This window comes from Dipteris shenzhenensis, chromosome 14 (genome assembly GCF_047967505.1).
Source record: "Dipteris shenzhenensis isolate YYH24624 ecotype China chromosome 14, Dip_SZ_1.0, whole genome shotgun sequence".
Classification (NCBI taxonomy): domain Eukaryota; kingdom Viridiplantae; phylum Streptophyta; class Polypodiopsida; order Gleicheniales; family Dipteridaceae; genus Dipteris; species Dipteris shenzhenensis.
In genome coordinates, this window is record NC_141609.1 from 35,930,298 (window position 1) to 35,951,730 (window position 21,433).

The following is a 21,433-nucleotide window of genomic DNA, read 5'->3' on the forward strand; positions in this document are numbered from 1 at the left end:
AGGCCCTAAGGGTGGGCCACTGTAGGAATCATCCAAAGCGATAGTGATGAGTGTCACAAAAGTAGGGAGTGCATGCATGTAAACACTTTTTTCCATTTCCCATTACTTTGTGATACTTTACTACTTAAACTACCTTCTACTGTTTGCTATGATCCCTTACTAATCGCATAGAGCTTCATCTATATCCTCCATCTCAACTATCCATAGAGCTTCATCATCACTTTTCTTTTCCACCACCATGTCATCCTCCTATAAATCCCTCCAAGCCCATGACTCTTAAAAAGTGCACCCAAAGGCCACCCTCGCACGTATCCCTTTGAATCCTGTCAACTAGACTCCTATGAGCTAGTACATGTTGAAACACAATAAACTTCAAAGGTTTGTGAAGCTTTCATGGGTGGAGCATACAACATGGCAGGAGCAAAGGAAATCTTGATCACATATGATGAGAAGGAGAGCATGCACATATTGAAGGAAGGAAATTGATGGTGCATAGGTAGTTGTTCAACCAAGTGTTCCACTTGCCATATACATCAAATTCCCTCTAGTCTCACGTGCCAAATGTTATGAAACGAGATGAATATTTTGAAGAAGCTACAATGTTTTCCAAGGATGTCTCATTATACCAAGACTCAGGACGAGAGTTGATATGCTTGTTTCTCAAGCTCTTGTGCAAAAACATTGGGTTGAAGAAAAGCATTAGAAACTTGCCAATGGTGTTGGAGGCAAAGTCCATTGCTATGTATGATGACAAGATTGAGGTGGACTAGAGCATGGTTTTCTTCAACACCTACATGTCCCAATTGCAGGCATGCACCAAAGGCCAGGCTCACTACAAGCTTTGGAGCACACTTATGTGTGCTAAAACACAAACTTACCACTTTTCTAAGTGCCATGGCCCAAGCCACCATGTATCCCCATTATCAACAAGCTAGTAAAAGGTAAAAGGCACAAAGGTAGCATGCAACCAATCGACAAAGATGGAAGCACATCCATAAAAGCCCATATATGATAAGACAAAAGAGTACATGAGGCCCAGGGAAGAACCCAAATGTTACATAAGAGATTTATATGCTTTGTATTGAAAATTTGCATTGATCACACATCAAGGACACCAGTTATATAACGAAGCTCGGTCTCTGAGAGCTAGCCTTCTTGGTGGTGCATGAGTGACACGCGGCTACCTAGAGATGGGAAAAGTAGGGGAGTACTCTACACACACATTCAGTGCTGCTTGAGTCCATATTGACAGAGAGTTAACAAGTGGTCATTTCATAAATCATGAGAGAGAGAGAGAGAGAGAGAGAGAGAGAGAGAGAGAGAGAGAGAGAGAATCCCATGTAGGATTCCTAAGAGAGATTCTTGAGAGATTATCTTCATAACCGACATTAGATAATCAATGTGAGTATATTATATAAAAACTATTTACAAGCAATCATGTTTAACTTTGACATAAAATTAGTTAAAATGAATATACATGTAGTCTTATACCCCCGCCCCCCCAAAAAAAAAGCATGTGCACTAGTAATATTACCAATGGAGGATGAGAATGACTTGTTAACCATTTCCAAGTTAAGGGAGACATACATGAGTCTTAGATATCTTCCCTCATGAGGCCTTAATTATGCTTATCACATGAATGTTTATGGTTATCTCAGTATCAATTAGAGGTTGGAATGGGAGTGGTTTTTACGTAAAGGTATGTCAAATGTCATGAGCCCTAATATAAGTGTGCACATTCATAAGTACATTTTCTTTCTTCAAAATACTCACTTTAGGTTTTATTTCAAAGATTCATTTTAAGTTTGCAAATTGTGGAACAATCTATTCATTCTAAGTACATATTCTTTCTTTTAAAATTCTTGTTTAGTTTTCGTAGTCTCAAAGAAAGTGTCAAAGTTTATAATGTTGATACTCACTGCCTCTTATGTACTGCCTACCATACCATGGCCAAAATATAGGGAAGCCCAAATCCACATTAACCAATATACCATTCCAAAAAAGTCCAAAATAGGTTGAAACTATGCATTAATCTATTCTAACAGTAGCCAAAAAATGTGTTCAAAGAAGTCTTGCAATTGAGCATGCCTATATAAGATTATTCATTTGGTAAATCAAAAAAATTGGGCATGCCCATATCAGATTATTCATTTGGTAAATCAAAAGTAGCATTTGAGTCTACTAAAGTGATAGTGAGAGAGGCGGAATTTGTAACAAAATTATGGATTATGGACTCAAGATTGGTGTGGCTTTGGTAAAGGAGAATTTTGAAGATCTAGATACAGAGCTAATAATACCATTACAAGAACTATATAAGGAGATGATTTATGTAAGTGTAGAGCTCAACTTTTTTAGATGAATAAATTTCTTCCCATATTGGGCTTTAGAGTCTTTTCCTTCAAATGTCAATATAGGTTGGCATAGAATCTAGCCTCCATTCATGAGGTTAAGAGAAAAAAATAATGTTTTGTCTTTGGTACTTTTTAAATATTACAAATGATTTAGCACACAAATTTTTTGACATATATGCTTTGTATTGAAAATTTGCATTAATCACACATCAAGGACACCAGTTATATAATGAAGCTTGGTCTCTGAGAGCTAGCCTTCTTGGTGGTGCATGAGTGACACACGGCTACCTAGAGATGGGAGAAGTAGGGGGGTACTCTAAACACACATTCTGTGCTGGCTTGAGTCCATATTGACATAGAGTTAACAAGTGGTCATTTCATAAATTATGAGAGAGAGAGGGAGAGAGAGAGAGAGAGAGAGAGAGAGAGAGAGAGAGAGAGAGAGAGAGAGAATCCCATGTAGGATTCCTAAGAGAGATTCTTGAGAGATTATCTTCACAACCGACATTAGATAATCAATGTGAGTATATTAGATAAAAACTATTTACAAGCAGTTATCTTTAACTTTGACATAAAATTAGTTAAAATGAATATACATGTAGCCTTATACCCCCAAAAAACAAAAAAACAAAAATGCATGTGCACTAGTAATATTACCAATGGAGGATGAGAATGACTTGTTAACCATTTCCAAGTTAAGGGAGATATACATGAGTCTTAGATATCTCCCCTCATGAGGCCTTAATTGTGCTTATCACATGAATGTTTATGGTTATCTCAGTATCAATTAGAGGTTGGAATGGGAGTGGTTTTTACATAAAGATATGCCAAATGTCATGAGCCCTAATATAAGTGTGCACATTCATAAGTACATTTTCTTTCTTCAAAATACTCACTTTAGGTTTTATTTCAAAGATTCATTTTAAGTTTGCACATTGTGGGGCAATCTATTCATTCTAAGTACATATTCTTTCTTTTAAAATTATTGTTTAGTTTTCTTAGTCTAAAAGAAAGTGTCAAAGTTTATAATGCTGATACTCAATTGCCTCTTATGTACTGCCTACCATACCATGGCCAAAATATAGGGAAGCCCAAATCCACATTGACCAATACACCATTCCAAAAAAATCCAAAATAGGTTGAAACTATGCATTAATCTATTCTAACAATAGCCAAAAGATGTGTTTAAAAAAGTCTTGCAATTCGGCATACCCATATCAAATTATTCATTTGGTAAATCAAAAAAATTGGGCATGCCCATATCAGATTATTCATTTGGTAAATCAAAAATAGCATTTGAGTCTACTAAAGTGATAGCAAGAGAGGTGGAATTTGTAACAAAATTATGGATTATGGACTCAAGATTGGTGTGGCTTTAGTAGAGGAAAATTTTGAAGATCTAGATACAGAGCTAATAATATCATTACAAGAACTATATAAGGAGATGATTTATGTAAGTGTAGAGCTAAACTTTTTTAGATGAATAAATTTATTCCCATATTGGGGTTTAGAGTCTTTTCCCTCAAATGTCAATATAGGTTGGCATAGAATCTAGCCTTCATTCATGAGGTTAAGAGAAAAAAATAATGTTTTGTCTTTGGTACTTTTTAAATATTACAAATGATTTAGCACACAAAAATTTTGACATATATGCTTTGTATTGAAAATTTGCATTAATCACACATCAAGGACACCAGTTATATAATGAAGCTCGGTCTCTGAGAGCTAGCCTTCTTGGTGGTGCATGAGTGACACGTAGCTACCTAGAGATTGGAAAAGTAGGGGAGGACTTAAACATCCCTACCCTAACCTACCTTGCCCCTACAGGCCTAGTCCATAGAGCCTCAACAGGGGTGCAATGAGCGAAGAGTATGGTGAATATGGAGTTGTCTTGAGCAAGGGGATCTGTGAGTAGTGGGACACCTCACAATGCCAAGATCAATGGCACCTTGTCATATGCAAATATCCTGGCATTGAAGATGCAAGGTGGATTCTCCCTACTCCCCAATAAGGATGCCCATACTATTTTCTATGTGGAAATCTTTGCCATGGCAAAAGAGTCTGAGCATAAGAGGTTGTTCAAATCTGGTAATTGTGGAAAGGTCATGGGTAGAGGCAGTTCAAGTTGACGAAGACCCCTAAAGTAGGTGGGATGCCACTATACGAGCCGTCTCTTGTTTGGGTTGTGAGTGGGAAAGGTAGTACCAAGCCAGTAGAAAGGAGGCAGAAGGACAACTGATAGCCATCAAGGAATCACCAAGGGAGGTCTTGATAGATGCCCCTCATGATCAAGTTATTTCCACCCTACTGGTAGAAGTTGAAATTTCCATGCAAGCCTTGGAACTAGAAGTGGCGGAGATGGCTAGGATTAAAAGCCGTTAGCATTGGTTGATCGTAGGGGACTGCCTCTCAAAAGTTTTCTTCCAAACAATTAAGAGAAAACAAATGAGAGAGACACTAAATAGAGTTTAGGACCAGATGGGAAGGAGTTCACAGAGTACTGGCACATTGTCGATACCTTCATTAAGTACTTTGAGTGCCATTGTAGAGGAACCAGTGGTACAGAATGCAAAATGGATCAGTCAAGTATTGGAAGTCTGGAGAGCAGGGTTTCTAAGTAGCAGAGAGCATGGCACGTCCTTTCATGATGAAGGAGCTTGAAGAAGCCCTTAGTGCCATGGCAAAAGACAAAGCCTCTCCTAGTTTCTCCATGCCTTTTGGGATCTACTAGGCCAAGACCTAACAAATATGGCAAATTCAATGGCTAGGAAAGGGAGGCTTTTTGAGGATGTTAACATAGGCTTGATGAAGCTTGTTCCAAAGAGATAGAGCCAGCAGAGAGTGGGTGATTGGTGTCTGATCACTATGCTCAACTCTTCCTACAAGGTGATAGGGAAAGCCATAGCCCTACAGATTGTGAATGCCATAGCTCTGTGGGATTTGAGATTTAGGCATGATAGTGTTCAACAAAGAACAGAATGACTTTGTGAAAGGTAGGAACATATTTGAAAATATTTTGAATGTCTCCTTAGCCTTGGACCATGTAGTAGCTATCGGCTAGAAAGTGTTACTATTTGGATTCAACCTAGATAAATCCTATGATTGTGTTCATTGGGACTTCTTAATGGTTCTAGATAGGTTGGGCTTTAGTCAAGAATTTGTCCATTTGGTAAGATTCATTTCTGGAAATGCCTCAGTGGTCCTCTGCATCAATGGTGGAGCGGTTGGCAACTTCACCCTCTAAAGATCCATAAGACAAGGGTGCCCTCTCACACTGCTCATGTTCGCTATTGCAACGGTCCCTCTCATGATGCTAATTGGGAAAGGTGTAGAGGATGGATGGATTGAAGGCATGAAGCTCTTGTCAAGTAGTCAGTTGAGCCTTCAGTAATTTGTGGATGACATTATGTCCTTTTCCCATGATGCACACAAAGTGTGGAGAACCTTCCGGATATTCTTAAGAGATTCATCTTCACCTCCAACTCCAGATGTAGTTGGCATAAAGACATTTGTGCTATGCACCAACTACGACCTCCCTCTCGAATAGCTTAAGGACCTACAAGTCTGAATAATACCCAAGTGGGAGGTAGTAAGATATTTAGCATCCTATTGGGTTTGGGCATTATGCTATGTTAGAGGTTCAATTGGTGGCAAGCTAAAAATTAAAGAGAAACTTAAGAGATGGCATGGTCTTTGCCTAAGATGGAATGCCAGAGTACTCATTGTCCAACACGTCTTGGAGGTCGCCACCATGTATGTTGCATCAATCTGGCACTTTGAGAAGGTTAGTGGCTTGAAATTGAGCGAATGCAGGGGGCCTTCATTTGGGTTGAGGAAGGAGGAAAAAAAAGAATGCACATAGTTCCATGGGATGTCATGAAGGCCCTAAAGTTGCAGGGAGGTGTTAATCTTCCTAATATTCGACTTAAAAACAGCGCCTTGATAAGCAAATGGCTACCATGTTTGTGTGAGAATAGCTCTCATGTGTGCAGATCACAAAAGAGTCCATTACCAAAGGTAAAGGAAGGGGGGTCAGTGCCTGGAAGTCCCTAACATGGTACAATCACCTTTGCTCTGAGTTCCCTCTGCATATCATAGGGTTAGACCTGGCAAGGGGCCTCATAGTAGCTTGAAAGACATGCGTGGAAGTGATGACCTAGAAGTGGTGAGAAGGACTCATGGGCAACACTTGTCTCCATGCAAATGTTTGGTGGTGCCACGTCGTGTGCAGGGCAGAATGCCCTTTGCTAGATGCAACTTGGTAAGAGACCATAATGTTGTGTAGAAAGGTATTCAGATCTAGTTGGACATGTGGGATCAAGGCAGTGCAGATTGAATCATTGTACTAATTGAATGATGGGGAGATAGATCTCATTTGGGCTATCTTGGAGAGCACTCCAAATTCTTGGCCTTCCAATACCTACCCCTCCCAAGCATGGAGGGTTAACCAATGGAATGTGGGGAAATTCTTCCTTCGCAAAGTCTCGATGATGTATAGACAATTGAAGTCTCGACGATGTGTAGACAATTGATCAAGGAGGCCATAGTCATCATGCATCTAAATAGGACCTAGAGGAAGGTCTAGGTGGAGAGAAAGACTTAAAGGAATTTGGAAGGGATGTATTGTTAGAAAGGCCTACTATCATTGGCTTCCACTAAGGGCCCGGTTGGCCAAACACAACCAAGTCAACCCTTGTTGTCCCCTATGTGGTAGATCATACGAGATTGTGAACCACCTGATGTGAAGTTGTGTAGTCACTAGAGGAGTCTGGTTTTGGTTGATAATTGTCTTTCAGAAATCAGGGCTTATGCCCCACTTCTTCTTAGGTGCACAATGGAGGATGGTCCTTACCGATGATGCATCCCATCTCCCCAGCTTGTTAGCCATACATGAGAGCATCCATCTTCATGGCTGTTTGGGAAATTTGGAACCAAAGAGTCCTTTAGCAGAAAATACAAATGGGATTTGTAAAAATGACTATTTTGGCCTTGGTAAAGGGTGAATTTGAGGGACTTGAGGTAGGTGATAAGCAAGAAAGACCCACTTGTAAGTAGAAGCTCCTCTCCTTCTTGCCCTCAAGGTAGATATCTCCTCCTGTTATATATGGCGTGGGCCGAGGGAAGTCAGCTCATAAAATGACCAGATTTTGGTTTTAGTTTTGATTTTCTTGGGGCTAACCACCCCCCCTTATATATCTGGCACGTTTATTATTATTTAAAGGACATTGGTTATGGTATTTGTACCTTTTTATGAAGTTTGTAGATTTGTTTCAGCTCCCTCTTGACACAAAAAGTTATAGGCAACTTCATTCAACATATCAAGCATTTGTGTATGAAAGACTTAGAGAAAAATGAGGCTCTTATTCTAACAAAGATGCGATATTAATTTCTCTTTTACAAATCATTAGTTTCCTTTTTTGAGAATCGAAAGTGTAATTGAAAGTTTTGAACATTTGGCCATATTTTTACCAAATACATGTTTGCATTTATCTTTGTCATAGGTCTAGAGTTACGATAATCTTTTAAAGCTTCAATATGTAGCATGATTACAAAAGGGAAATTTCCATTTTTAAGAGTTTTTTAATGAAACACTTAACATTAGCATTAAAATTGCAAGCAGTTAGTTTTCTATAAGTTTGTTGCTCTATTACAATTTTTGAGTTTCATATCTTAAGGTTGAATATGATAGGCTTTCTCTAATGAGAGTGGTGGAAGATTGATGTATAATTTCCATGAAATGAATTTTCTAGGAAGAAATGTACAATCGAGATAGAAGGGAAGAGTAGAAGGGATACAAGAAGTGAGGGGTGATGTTTAGTTGTCAAAAGCCCTATCACATAACATATGCATATTGGCAAACATTATCATCAAAAAATTCAAAATACATTTTCTTTAACTAACATTACCCTTCTCAAATTACGTAGCAAGTCCCGAAATTGTAATTACCCCCAAAATGTGTTTTGAAACCTGAATCTCTAACAAAATACTTGATGCCTAGGCTAATTGTTTCACAATCCAATGCTCTTCTAAATTTACAAAGGAAGGATCATCATCCCCTAATTGGGTTATGAAAACCCACCAACAAAACATCTAATGCTGCGTAGTTTAATCGGTACAAAGGATATACTCCTCAATCAATAGCAATATCATGTGCAAGGCTTGCAAAGTAATAACTAGAATCAAAAGAACCAAGAATTGGGATTGGACATGATCATTGCAAGGTTTTGTGCTTTTGCCTTGGAGAGGGGTTTTGGTAGCTTCATATCTAGAAAGGAGAAGTTTTAGATTATTTGATATATATATATATGTGTGTGTGTGTGTGTACACACACACACACACTCACACACACACACACACACACACACACACACACACATACACCCACAAAAAATAATTTTGATTAATAAACATATCTCACACACACAGACACTTATTTCTTTACACACATACACACACACATGTATACTTTTCCAACTATGAATTATTCTCTTTTGTACCCCCGTGAAATCACTCATTCACTCTTTACTCAACTTGTGACTTAATCTTCACTTGTGTCTAAATTTTTTTTTAAATTATATAAGAATCCATATGGTTGTCTATATTCCTAGGTAAAGCGATAATAAGCCAAGGAAAACAGGCATTACCTGTCTACCCAAATGTAACTATGATGTTCTAACACCTAGTTTGTTTGGATGGTTTTAAGTAAGTGGACCCCGACCTCGGAACTTGGACTGCCGAAGGATTCGACGTCTTTTTTCAATATTATGTTTGTCAAACGCAATATTATTAAAAATTCTAAATTTTGGTCGAAATTTTTACAAACTCTAATTGTTGCATTTTTCAACTTAGATGTCTCAAACATTTTTTCCTTATATGTTTTCCTTTTTCTACTTTTTATCCAATTGATGGAACTAATTGTATGGCTCAATTATTGATGGGATTTTTAAATCTAAACACACACACACACACACACACACACACACACACACACACGCACGCACGCATGCACAGAGAGACACAGAGAGAGAGAGAGAGAGAGAGAGAGAGAGAGAGAGAGAGAGAGAGAGAGATTGCACAATGGACAAACTCTCAAATAAGGAGTCAACATGTAAATTCTCCATACTTTGTGGCTTTTTTGAAATAAGTGATTCTACAAATCACTTATTGACCCTGCAAGGGCCTTAAGGGATGGTGCTGATTAGAGAATGTTAATATGGCTCATAGTTTAGAATGTAGTTCATTTGGTCAAGTTGACAATGTTAATGAGTGTATAGTGTTAGGATTAGTGGTAGTTTAGGCCATTGTAATGAGTTTTAGGTTTAGGTTTCTGTCTCTTTGTGAGGATCCTAAATGACTTTGTCACTTTGTGTGGATTAAATTTTTGGCCTTACATAAGGGGTAGTGAATTATTTTGTCATTTAGCTTGTATGGCACCACCTTTATTAAAAGCATGTGATATTATGTAAATGACGATTTCTTTAAAGGTCCAACCCCTATTTCATCTCTTTGCTCTCCTCTCTTTTCACTCCTCTGCATTTCCCTATTTTCATTCACCTTCACTTATAGTTTTCTCTTTCCCTTTCCTTTCAATTTACACCTTTCGTTTCCCTTTTACAAGTTGTTGGGAAATTTACACCTTTCGTTTTCCTTTTACAAGTTTATTGTAATATTTGTTCGAGCTACTTTGCATTTTCTCTAAATGGGGACTAGTGATTGTGTCACCTTGTTGAAGGCAAGGTCGTAGTGGTGACTTCAGCATAGATATCTCTCTAAAAATACCATAATCAACAAATCTACAAACCATGATTTCTCTTCAACTTAGACTTCGAAGAGCCAACAACTTTTTAGATCATATAAGGAGCAACCTTGACAAACCAACAAGCAAGCAAGTACCTCATTCACATATTGGACAAACCATTCCGTACATTTACACATAATGCACACTAACAATGGCACCTACAATAACATTCCAAAAAGTAGGGCCTTACATGGATTTCCACCTTGTTAATTTTTAGAAATTACTACAGGATGAAGAGAGGATGAATATGAGTCACCTTGTGAAATCTCCATACATTGTGAACTTTTTGAAATCAGTGATTCTAGAAATCATTGACCCTTATTTTCATGGTGATACCAATTTGACATTTTCATGGCGACACCAATTTGACTTTGTGGACACAATTATTAGCTTTGTGAGCCAAAGTCATTCAATAACAATTAATCATTTTAAGTAATAATTAGGTTGCAAGTATATGCAATGTGAGCTCAATTTATTGAAACTCAATGCTAAGCCACTTGCCTTTGACAATTCATGGGGCGTCAATAAAGGAGAGTAGGAAGTGAACCATGAATCCGTGTATTGAAAGATTGTTTAAACTGCTCTAGACAAAGAGGAAGTGAACCATGAATCCATGGACTAAGGGATAAAGGTGGAAGCACACAGGAAGAAAGGAGTGGTGGTGATAAGGTAGGTGAGGCCTTCTTACATAGATGCTAGGGGATCAATCATGAAGGAATCACCTAGAATGCTCAATAATGGAAGGCCCACCATGGTGCAAAGGTCAATTCTATTGAATTGGGTGTAAACAAGATGAAACCCACATCAACAACAATGGAGGCAACAATTGCACTTTGAACCATGCCGCTTGCAATTGTAGGTTAAGACTTTGGCCCACACATGGAGACTATAAATGGTGTTCATGATGAATAAGGGAAAAGATAGGGGAGAATGGCAGTTGATGGAGTTAGGAGCTTCTTTTCCTAAATGCATTCTTTCTTGAATGTTAAAAGCCTAGGGAGCATGTCATCATTTTTATTAGTTTCAGGTTACCCCTTAGAGAGGTGAGGTATTTGATCTCTCTTGAAGATGTACACATTCACCATAGAAACTTGCAAGGCTTGGCAATTTAATTCGTGATGTTGACACTAGATATAAGCGAGTAAGCGATTAGGCCTAAAATTATTTATGAAAAACCATGCCTACTCTCCACCTCCTACTTGCAAACCAAATCACAAAGGAGTGATGAGTGTCCTCTTATTGTGGAAGGTGTCCAAACTTTGAGAACACTCAAAGAGAGTAAAGTTAGAGTTGTAGTCAAATGAGAAGGTTTAGTGAGTTTTGATGTGGAGATTTAAAGGGGAAAAAAGGAGAACATCTTTTCTCCCTTTTTCAGAAGTCATGCACATGGCCTTCTCGTTTGTTACTCATCCTTATTTGGTGAGTGTAGGGTACCAAGAGAGGGAAGGCATACCTATGCTAAGAGTGGAAGAGGGTTGTGACTCTAGGTATGCCAAGAGTGGAAGTGGGTTGTGACACCTGCTTTGTTTCGCAAGAGTTGAAGAGTGAGTACAGGCAGAGTGGGAACCACTAGGTTGAAAGCCTTGGAAAAGTCGAGTTTGAAAACAAATACACGCGCACACGCGCGCGCACACATGCACGCACACACAGAGAAGCCTCGACGTATATGGAGGAGTCCAAGTGGCGAGGCGAGAAAACACATTACACCACAAGGTCCCGCACAGGATGGTTGAGCGAAGAGTCTCCCGGTAATGCGTGGAGTGGATTGGCTGGTCGATGGTAAGCTTGGAGAGGTTTCCTATTTTTGAGTGTAAGGGTGTTTAAACGCGATGGGTGTCCAAGATGCGATAAATGCGCTGTGGGCAGGCAATCGAGCCGGTCCATGAGCCGTAGGCGTGCCAGAGGGGGGGGGCAAGGTGGTGTAAACAACCTAAGTTAGTTCTAGAATGAAGTGAGGCCAGATTGTTGGGCGACCAAAGGGGTGAGAGAAGGGAAGTCTATCAAATGAGGAGTGGCTAGAAACAAGGCCACGTGGAGGGAAGGGAGTGGGCAAGGGAGAGAAGAATGGGACTGACAAACAAAAAAGAAGCTCATCCATACACTGCAGACTTTTGATCCTTACAAGTTACATTCATTCATTCATTCATTCAAACAAAGCATAGAAGCAGCAGAAGATACGTAGAATAAGAAGAAGTAGTAGTACAAGAGCTTGAGGAACAAGAAGACCAAGACACCAGAACAGGTATCTATCTTCTTGCCAGATTTCTCAGGTTCGTACCCCTAATTCACACCACATTTATCTCTCGCATCCCGTATTTCCTACCAGCTTTTCCAGTAGCCGCCTGCGATGCTCCTGCCTGCCTAGTCCTTTGAATTCTATCTGTATCTTCTTTTCGTGCAGATCGCAACTTCGTGGATTGATTTTGCATAGATTGCTTCTGTAGGAATCCGCTCATCAGAAGCTTTTCTCTTGAACCGGTTTATCACGTTGATTCATCTCAAAATGCGGACGTTTTGATAAGTTCTCTGTAGCAATCTTTCTGTCACGGCAAAATGACGTTTGGACTCCTGCTTTTGTGCAGATAATTGGAGCAACAACTTTGCGACATGGCGGAGGCCTCAGCTTTGTGCATGTCCACCGGCTCTGTCCTTGAAAATGCTTCAATATCGCATCTTGATTTCGGCACCCGTGATCGGCCTCTCTATCTACGAAGCGCATTTTTTGGTCGAAATTCACCTGTTTCGAAATGCTCCGCAGTACAGGTCCCTCCTACGAAAAGGTTGCAGAAGCAGCGGATGCATAAGGTGTTCTGTTCAGTCGCAGAAAGGTACCTCAACTCTTTTAGATTGTTGCGTTTCCTACGATATTCCACCCAAATTCGTATCTATTATTGTCATTCTGGGTCATCACATGTGTTTACTTATGATTGTGATCTATATAAAAGACAACGGTAAAGGTGATTTGCGCTCTACAGAAAAGAGCGCAATCATGGAACTTTGATTCAAAACGTGGACTGTGAAGGGAACATGGCTGTGTTCGTCTTCTTCTTCCTTGCCTTACGTCTGCCAAGTTACGGACAGCAGTCTGAAGAACGCGAGAATGTTAAGATGTCCAATATTTTAATGATGCGTGACCTGTTACGTGCGAAGGCGTTTTATGCATTCAACATTTTCGCGGATAATGGACTGCAGTGTTACACTCTTGCCTTAGGCTGTGTACGCGAAAGAAAGAAATATATATATCTCTTGTTATGGTGAAATTTGAAGTGTAGTGCTTCCGCGTTGTGGTCTGCTAAATATGGTAATTGTTTGTTTCTTACCTGCCGAAAATTATATGTATCTTCATTTCCACAATGGTACATAGAAATTCATGCTCAGACTATCCTGCTTGGAGGTTGCAGTCAAACGCAGGCTCCTGAATCAGTGGCAGTACCAACTTCTGTAGATGGCAAGGGGATCGAGTGTTTTGGCGTGTTTTGTGTTACCTACGACTTGAAGCAGGTGATTGTCTTATTGCTCTATCGAAAAGATATCAGCATATCTGGACCTTGATTTATAATCCTTTCACAGAAAGTTGACGTGTATATTTTATTATCTCGGTTAAAGTTAAAAAGCGGTTTCGAGAACACTTTTGAATTTGCGAATTATTTGTCTTCATGCTTATGCTACCCTTCATTTTGTAAGCTCTAAACTGAGTACACAAAATGTTTGCATTATGTACGTGCATGCCCATGTGGATATCTTGCACATGGGATAGAATATGCTTATACAACAAGCGACACCCACAGTTTGACGCTAAAATCATTGTGGACGGCATAGGAGGCAGTCGTTGCTGGTGCTAACGGAGCAGATGAGCTGTGATCTTATAACGACTAGCTTAACATTAAACATGCATGTTTTGGTTTGTTCTAACGCAATGAGTTTAGGCATCTATCCTGAATGTATATCTACCCACACACACGTGTGTGTTGTGTGCTGTCCTTAGATGTACACACATAGAGACATACAAATACATGTATGTATATGTATACGTACATATGGACACACACGTGTGCACATTGTACTCTCTCTCTCTCTCTCTCTCTCAATCTTTTGATTTTCTCTAGATTTGGGTTTTGGATTTTGGTTCTAGTTTAGCACTCAGGATGGCCTTACCAAGCTCTTGCACCAGCCCATGGCAGCTTGTATGAGGCCCTATTTTGTTTGTACTTTGTCTCATAGGCCTCCAGAAAACATTAATATATTTCTCTTTCTTTCTCTAACCGATGTGTAGTCATGCTAAGTCTTTTTACTCTTCCGCAGAGTGAGCCTCTCTCTCTCTTTCTCTCTCTCTCTCTTGAAGGTGATGTGCTTTATAACACACACACACACACACACACATTTGTTGCTCATGTTCTGGCAAATTTGTTTTGGATAACGGTTCTGTTTAAAACGTTTTGGAATGGTTTTGAAGCTGTGACATCTGATACATTGGGAAATGGAGATCAATTACCTGCTTTATGCTGTAACAAGTTACAAAGCTTGACATAGTATATGAAGGTTCCAATGATTTTGACCTGCGTACGATCCATGATTCTGGCAGTTGATTATATATTTTTGTTTTATGCTAAGGGAGATTCAGATGTTGACGAAGAATTTTCCATTTCTGTTTTCTTAGCGACTTTTCTTCTCCCTTCCTTTTTTTGGGGGGGTATTTGTCACTTTGGGTTTTTGGGAATGCCGAAGGGAGATAAAGCTATTTCCCAAGGGGAAGGAGGACTGAAGTAGATTGCTTTGTGCATGTTCAGGATGAGAAACCTAAATCCTGGAAGAAGCTGTTGCGAATAGCAGTATCTGGTGCTGCTGGGACAATCTCTAATCATTTATTATTTAAGGTAGCTTGTTCTTCTGCAAACAGTCTATTGTCATGAATTTAAAGAGGAGATAGTATGTTAACTTCAGAGCCACCTACACACAGACATATTGTCAACTCGATCTCTTCATTGATATGTTTTTTTTTGTATCATTAACAGATTGCTTCAGGGGAAGTGTTTGGACCGGATCAACCTGTAGCTCTCAGTCTTTTGGGGTCTGATAGGTCAAGAACTGCACTAGAAGGTGGGTGTAACATTTCGAATGCTTTAGTGACAATTGAAACCTTCTTTGTGTTTAGTTTTGAAGACTTGGCATACTCTGTATTCATTGCCTTTCATAAGTACTTTGCCTATCCTGCTGGCAGTGTTACATATTGTTAGGCACTTTGAACTGTAATTATTGGTTTACATCATGACCAGGGGTAAATAGTTACTGATACTCTCTCTTTTTTTTTGAATGAGCTCCGTGACGTGGATTCTATGCAGACTAAACCCTGCTTTGCAGGTGTAGCGATGGAGTTGGAGGATTCATTGTATCCATTGCTAAGGGAGGTAAATCTTGGTACTGACGCAAATGAGGTTTTCCGTGATGCTGGGTGGGCTCTTCTGATTGGTGCCAAGCCTCGTGGACCAGGAATGGAACGAGCAGATCTGCTTGATATTAATGGCAAGATATTTGCAGAGCAGGTGTGTAGTTCTTGATCTAGGGAACCTTACAAATAAGGGATTCTGACAATTCCATCCCACCTTGTTTGGATCTTCTGGATCTTACATGCCTTTTTGACAGCAACTCTTTCACAGGTGAGGGCATCATTATTGTGCTGCATGTGTGCGCTTATGTGGAGTGCAAGACCATGTGTGTCAGGAATGAATCACAGCCACTGCTCACAAAATTAGCGGGTGTTAAAATGAATGTTTCAACGTTGATTGGGTGACTATTCTGCAGTCAAAAGCTCTCTTTTGATTTGATATAATGTGCTGAGTTTTGGCATGGGAGTCTATAGATATGTATTGATCCAACACATCTGGTAATGTTCCTGTTTTCTCAGAGTTCAAGTCACTTGGAGTCAATCAACTTAAAACCTATTATAGTATCTTACATGAATTTTTTTATTTTTAATGTATAAATATGGGAGTTCTAATCTCACTATCTGAGTTCTAGCTGTCAGAGGTGATAGGCGACTGGGAATTCTTTGGCTGTAAGTTAGAAGCTGCAAGTTAAATATATAAAGTGTAAGTGTCTTTCACACCTTTATATAATATTTTGAGGGTTGACTTTCTATGTAGCTACTATATTTAGGTGTAGCACGAGAAGGTAACAATGGTGGAAGTATGCCAACCAGAATTTAGAGCCTTCTCCAAGTTGCTTAGCTAATTTTTGGAGTTTTAAATTTGATTAATTTGCCCAAAAATTAACATTACTTTTCTCATACAATTTCCGAATTTATCCCTCAAATCAATTGGCAGAATTCATTTGGACCCATCTATAAAGGTATATTTTCAAATTCTAGCTTATTAATAACCTGTGTATGAAGTTTAAGTATACTTAAATACAATGAAGCCTTGAGAATAGCAGCATGGGCTAATATTTGTAACTCTATATTGGGGAGAGTTTCACCCAATGACCTACACTTCCATAAGTATGTTCCCCTTTTAATTTTTATGCTGATGCCAATTAAGTGCACAGCCAACTAATGATAGTTTGATCAGTAGAAGCCTGACTTCAAATTGACAGTAAAGGTCACTTAAGATGCAACTTTAACAGCTGCATTTCTTTCCTTGGGCTACATCCCAACCTCTACAAAGTCTATGATGTCCCTCTATTTCCATCTAGAAAGCCTATTATATTTTTCTCATCACAAAGTCTATGATACCTTTCTATCTCAGCCTATAGTTCTACTTTAAGTTTCTGGTACTATTGGTTGTTGAGGACATAGTTTACACTCCTGACAGCTCCCTAGTAACACAGCATCTCTTTTGAGCATTGAAAATCTTTGTTAATGAAGGCCTTGAAAAATTTAGATGCAATGTGGGTTCCTTGAGCAAGCTTTAATCCTGCAAACAATAACAGCTAAGTGAGGGTGCAAAGGTTGTATACATGTTGGCGGACTTAGACCAAGGTGGGAAATTAGTATGGGTTCTAGCTTTTATGCTTAGAACAACGCTGTAGTGCCAATCAAGCAATCTTTCCCTTTAAATATGAGCTATAAATGTGGACTTTTGTAATGGGTTGCGCGATTTGTGCTGCATGATCCATTGCTCTTCTGCCCTCCATTTAAGAAAACCCAGATGACTAAATCACATGGGTTTTCTATTCCCACAGACCGTGTTCATTCAGGAGCGCAGCATCCTAGACAACATCTTCACATTCTGGGAGGCAGTGGATTGGTCCAGGGAGGAGTCATAGCCTTTGGCCGTCCTCCTCATGTAGCGAGGCAACAAGCAGCCATGTTTTTTTTGTGTAGGACTTGAAGGGCTACTCCAGGCACTCACTGAGAGAGACCCAGAGATGGATGGGAGTCTGAATGGGATTCATTGCTAGATGATCAGAGTGGTGGGACGTCTGGGGAAGGAGTGGCACATTGATCCTCCCAGTCTCCTAGTGGGGGATGCCCTCAGATGGCCCCTCTAGCTTTGGGAGGGTAGGCCCTTGAGGGAGGTCAAGTGGGATCCAGGAGAGTGGTTCTGGCATTCCAAGGGTGGCCTTGCCGCGCAGGTGGATGAGGTGCCTTGCTTTTCCTACACCACATGGATTGGCAAGAGGCTTCAGATGGACTCTTCAATTCGGACCCCTTTGAGGGAGAGGCATTGGGTGGCCTAGAGAGTGCCCCAAGAGGTCCGTTCCAGATTTTGGACGTGGTTACAGCCCAGTTTGTGGATGAGGAAGATCTCCTACTTCTTTTGGCTGGCCGCCCATGGAGGCTTACCCATCGGCCCGTGGTTGGAGCAGATGCGGGTGGAGAGGCAGTGTCATTGCTGCTCTGCTAGTTTTCTGGAGATGATCCCTCACTACTTGTGGAGCTGTCATAGTGCAGCGAGGAGTTGGATGGGAGCCCTCAGGATTATGACCCGGATGCAGAACCTTGAGAGGGACTACACTTGGGGGATGGTGGCCTGGTTGATTGAGGGAGGACATGCGTTCCAGATTGATGAGGTCTCCCCAGCTTACCAGATACAGGGTTAGAGCATTCAAAGGATAGAAAGAAAGAAAGAAAGTCTATTAAAGTCTTCAAAAGATTGATGGGTCTATGAGACTGTGAAAAAACCTAAATACAATGAGCTGTAGTAGTGGAGCTACTAAACGAGCGTCCACACCAATGTATAATGCAATAAAATGCAAAATGGCAGTACTAAGTCCTAAGTACAGCAGCATAGTCATATCCTGACTATATATATATATATATATATATATATATATAAAAATCTCAGCATCATCGTCGGCATCACCATCATAACCATCATCATCATCATCGTTAGCAATAGAACATCAAGATGGATGAGGCTGCGGAAGCGGAGGCATAAGGTCAGCAATAGAGCGCTATTGCCCCCTCAAGGGTGCAGCCCTGGTACGTCCCTGGTCGTAGCTCTGCCTCTAACCAAGGCCACTGTGACCCCCGTTGGTCGGGCTCCGACCCTAAACAAGGAGGGGATGTCCCCAAGTGTGATCTGTGAGTCAACCCTTTGTCTGAGCTGTCGGGTCACTGGCTCTGGGTCACGGTCATGTCGAGGTCTCGCCTCATGGGGGTCTATGTGATTTGGCTGAAAGAACTCCGTGATAGAGCTTTGAGAGGTATCAGTCAAGGGAGAAGTTTGCTCTTGTCTCTGAGCTCGGAGTATCCTATCTCGATGTCTGAGCATCTCATGAATGAAACCAGCCAAACATCGCTGGTCTGGGTAGGAGAGGACATGAGCCAACATCCCAAAAATATCTCTGAAGAGGCAGTAGAAACACCCTCGGATCTCATAGTAAATAGGACATCTGAAGATGAAATGCCCCTCTGTCTCAACCTCCTACATATCACACAGTGTGCATATGCGCCTCTCCCTGGATAACCACTCTACTCAGCCCTCTCGATACGAAGTCTGTGTGAAGAGACCCAGAAACGCCCAAGGGAGATCTTCAACGAGTGGGGTAGGTGAATCTGCGTGTATCCTGGTGGATTAATGAAACCCTCCGCTGTGATATGTAAGAAGTGATCTCTGTAGAAGCCCAGCTTCACTGGAAGATCACTCGGGCCCAACCAAGTCCGGAATGTGTGTAGCTATAGTAGATTAACTTGGTTGAGCTCGTGTGATAGGAGGGGAGAGAGAGGAGCATCCATGCTGTACTAGAAAGGGGGTAGTCTGTCCATGTGGTGCCCTAATCGTGCAAACCATCTCTCTGTGCATGCATACCAACACCTCTGATCTCCCGCTATTGCAAGTGCCATAGAAGAGGATATTGCTAGCCATGGTATCCTGCTACGCCCAGATGTGTAATCCCCATACTCCCTGACTCGATATAGATATGTAATAACCTGAAATGCAGCATCTAGCTGTAATGGGGGTGACCCAAACTCCGCCCAAATGATCTGGTGAGGGACGGATGGCTTACCACGGATCATCCGTGATAACATGAGAACCTGTAGCCGCTCCACCCTGCCCACTCTGTATCCGACAAATCCGGTCCCCAACATGGGCTGCCATACATCTCTGCAGGGCGGACCAAGGAGTACCCTTTGGTCCATGGATCCTGAAAAATGAGAGTGGAAGCATTGTCTCTCAAGTCTAGCCAATGAAGCATATCCTCTGCTCAGGCGTGCCTACATCACAGGTCTCATGGTGAAGGTCGCCCCCTAGATAAGTGTATGACGAAACTACCTCAACAGGGGACCCCTCAAAAGTGAAATGCTCATTGTGCATGACAACTCGGGATGTATTGAAGATCATAACCTTGGTTTTACCCAAGTTGACCTTCAAATCATGAGACTCACGAAAGGACTGTAGTGCGTCAAGGTGTCTCTGGAGCCCCTCTGCTAAGGATGACAAGAGAGCCACGTCATTTGCATATAGCAATATCCGGATCAGCGAGTCTGCGAGAGAGCAACCTACCCCACCCTGTGCCTGCATCACTGTCTCGAGCTCGTTGATGTAGAGGCCAAACAATGTAGGTGACAATAGGCACCCTTGTTTGACCCCGATAGTGCTCATGATCTCATCTGTCCATCCAGATGCTGTTTGAACTTTGCCTGAAACTTGCTCATAAAGTGCCATGACAGCCCAAATGATCTCCTGGTCGTAACCTAGATCTTGTAGGCGTCGTAAGAGACGGGCTCTCGGAATGGTGTCAAATGCTTTGCGGATGTCTACAAAGCAACAGTAAACCCTCTGCTTCCGTGCCCTCGCCTCCTCGATGATACATCTGAGCACGAGAATGTGGTCCATGGTCCCATGATCCTGCCTGAAACCGGCCTGTCCTGCTACTCTGAGTCCTTGACACTCTGCAAATCTGCTGACCTCAAAATCAAGTACTGATGCATAAATCTTGGACATGACATGTCCAATCATGATGGTCCTGTAGTTCTCCAGGTTCATGGGATCCCCTGCCTTGTGGATGGGTGAGATAGTGTTGATGGTCCAAGTGCGTGGAAATCCCAAGTAAACGGCTTCATTAAATAGCTTGGCTAAGATCGGGGCTAGGAGGTTAATCCCATATGCAATGAACTCAGTGCATAGTCCCTCATGATCCTTCGCTTGGCCAGTATGAAGTTTCATTACGGCTTCCTTTACCCCCCCCAGTGAAGAGGGTGCAGGATGTGGGGCGTGGCATATGTGATAGGTTAGGGGCTGGCTGATTTGGGATATCATAGAGCGTGCGTGCATGATTAGACCACACCTGAGTGTCAGTGAGTGGTGGGGGGGATCGTCCCTCTAGAAATCTCTGCCAGAAGTCCTTAGAGTTGTTACCGAATAGAATGTTCAGTAGCTCTTGCTCATTCCAACGCACGAAGTCAAGTTTCTTCCTGCGTACCAAACGGCGATACTCGCGTAGCGTCGTTGATTTGCTTGGAAGGTTGTTTTTTGTTTCGAATCTAAGCTGACGGCATAAAGCCTTACACTCATCATCGTACCAGTTGTTATAGGGCACGGTCCTAGGAGGTGGTGGATGGCTGGAGCGGGTGGTGTGGGGAAAGGCGTGAAGAGTAGCCTTGTGTAGTGAGCGAGTGACTAGGGCAGCACGGTCTTCTAGTAAGGGTATAAAGTCAATGTATTTGAGAAGAATGTACAAATGACCAGAGTAAGTAGGTGAGTGATTGCGATCAAAGCGTATATCATGGTAAGTGGAGTAAGAGCTCAACGGGGTAGAAAGTGATGTGTGGCGGGGGATAGAAATGCTAAAGAAAAGATAGGTATGGTCAGTCTTTGGAGAGAGAGGTGCTACGGTAAATTCA

At 41.2% G+C, this 21,433-nt stretch overlaps 1 protein-coding gene across 2 annotated transcripts in view; it reads left to right on the forward strand.

Annotated features, from left to right (window-relative positions):
- Positions 1-12,250: 12,250 nt before the first annotated feature.
- LOC147894546 (lactate/malate dehydrogenase family protein) overlaps positions 12,251-21,433 on the forward strand; it is a 37,524-nt gene continuing 28,341 nt past the window's right edge. Inside the window, exons 1-6 of one of the 2 annotated variants that reach the window (XM_087384665.1) lie at positions 12,251-12,419; positions 12,732-12,977; positions 13,551-13,650; positions 14,937-15,023; positions 15,162-15,246; positions 15,508-15,689. In XM_087384665.1, the coding sequence (XP_087240791.1) occupies positions 12,757-12,977; positions 13,551-13,650; positions 14,937-15,023; positions 15,162-15,246; positions 15,508-15,689 (675 nt within the window). In that variant the 5' untranslated portion in view covers positions 12,251-12,419; positions 12,732-12,756. The remainder of the gene's footprint in view (positions 12,420-12,731; positions 12,978-13,550; positions 13,651-14,936; positions 15,024-15,161; positions 15,247-15,507; positions 15,690-21,433) is intronic. The other variant, XM_087384664.1, reaches the window with a different exon arrangement.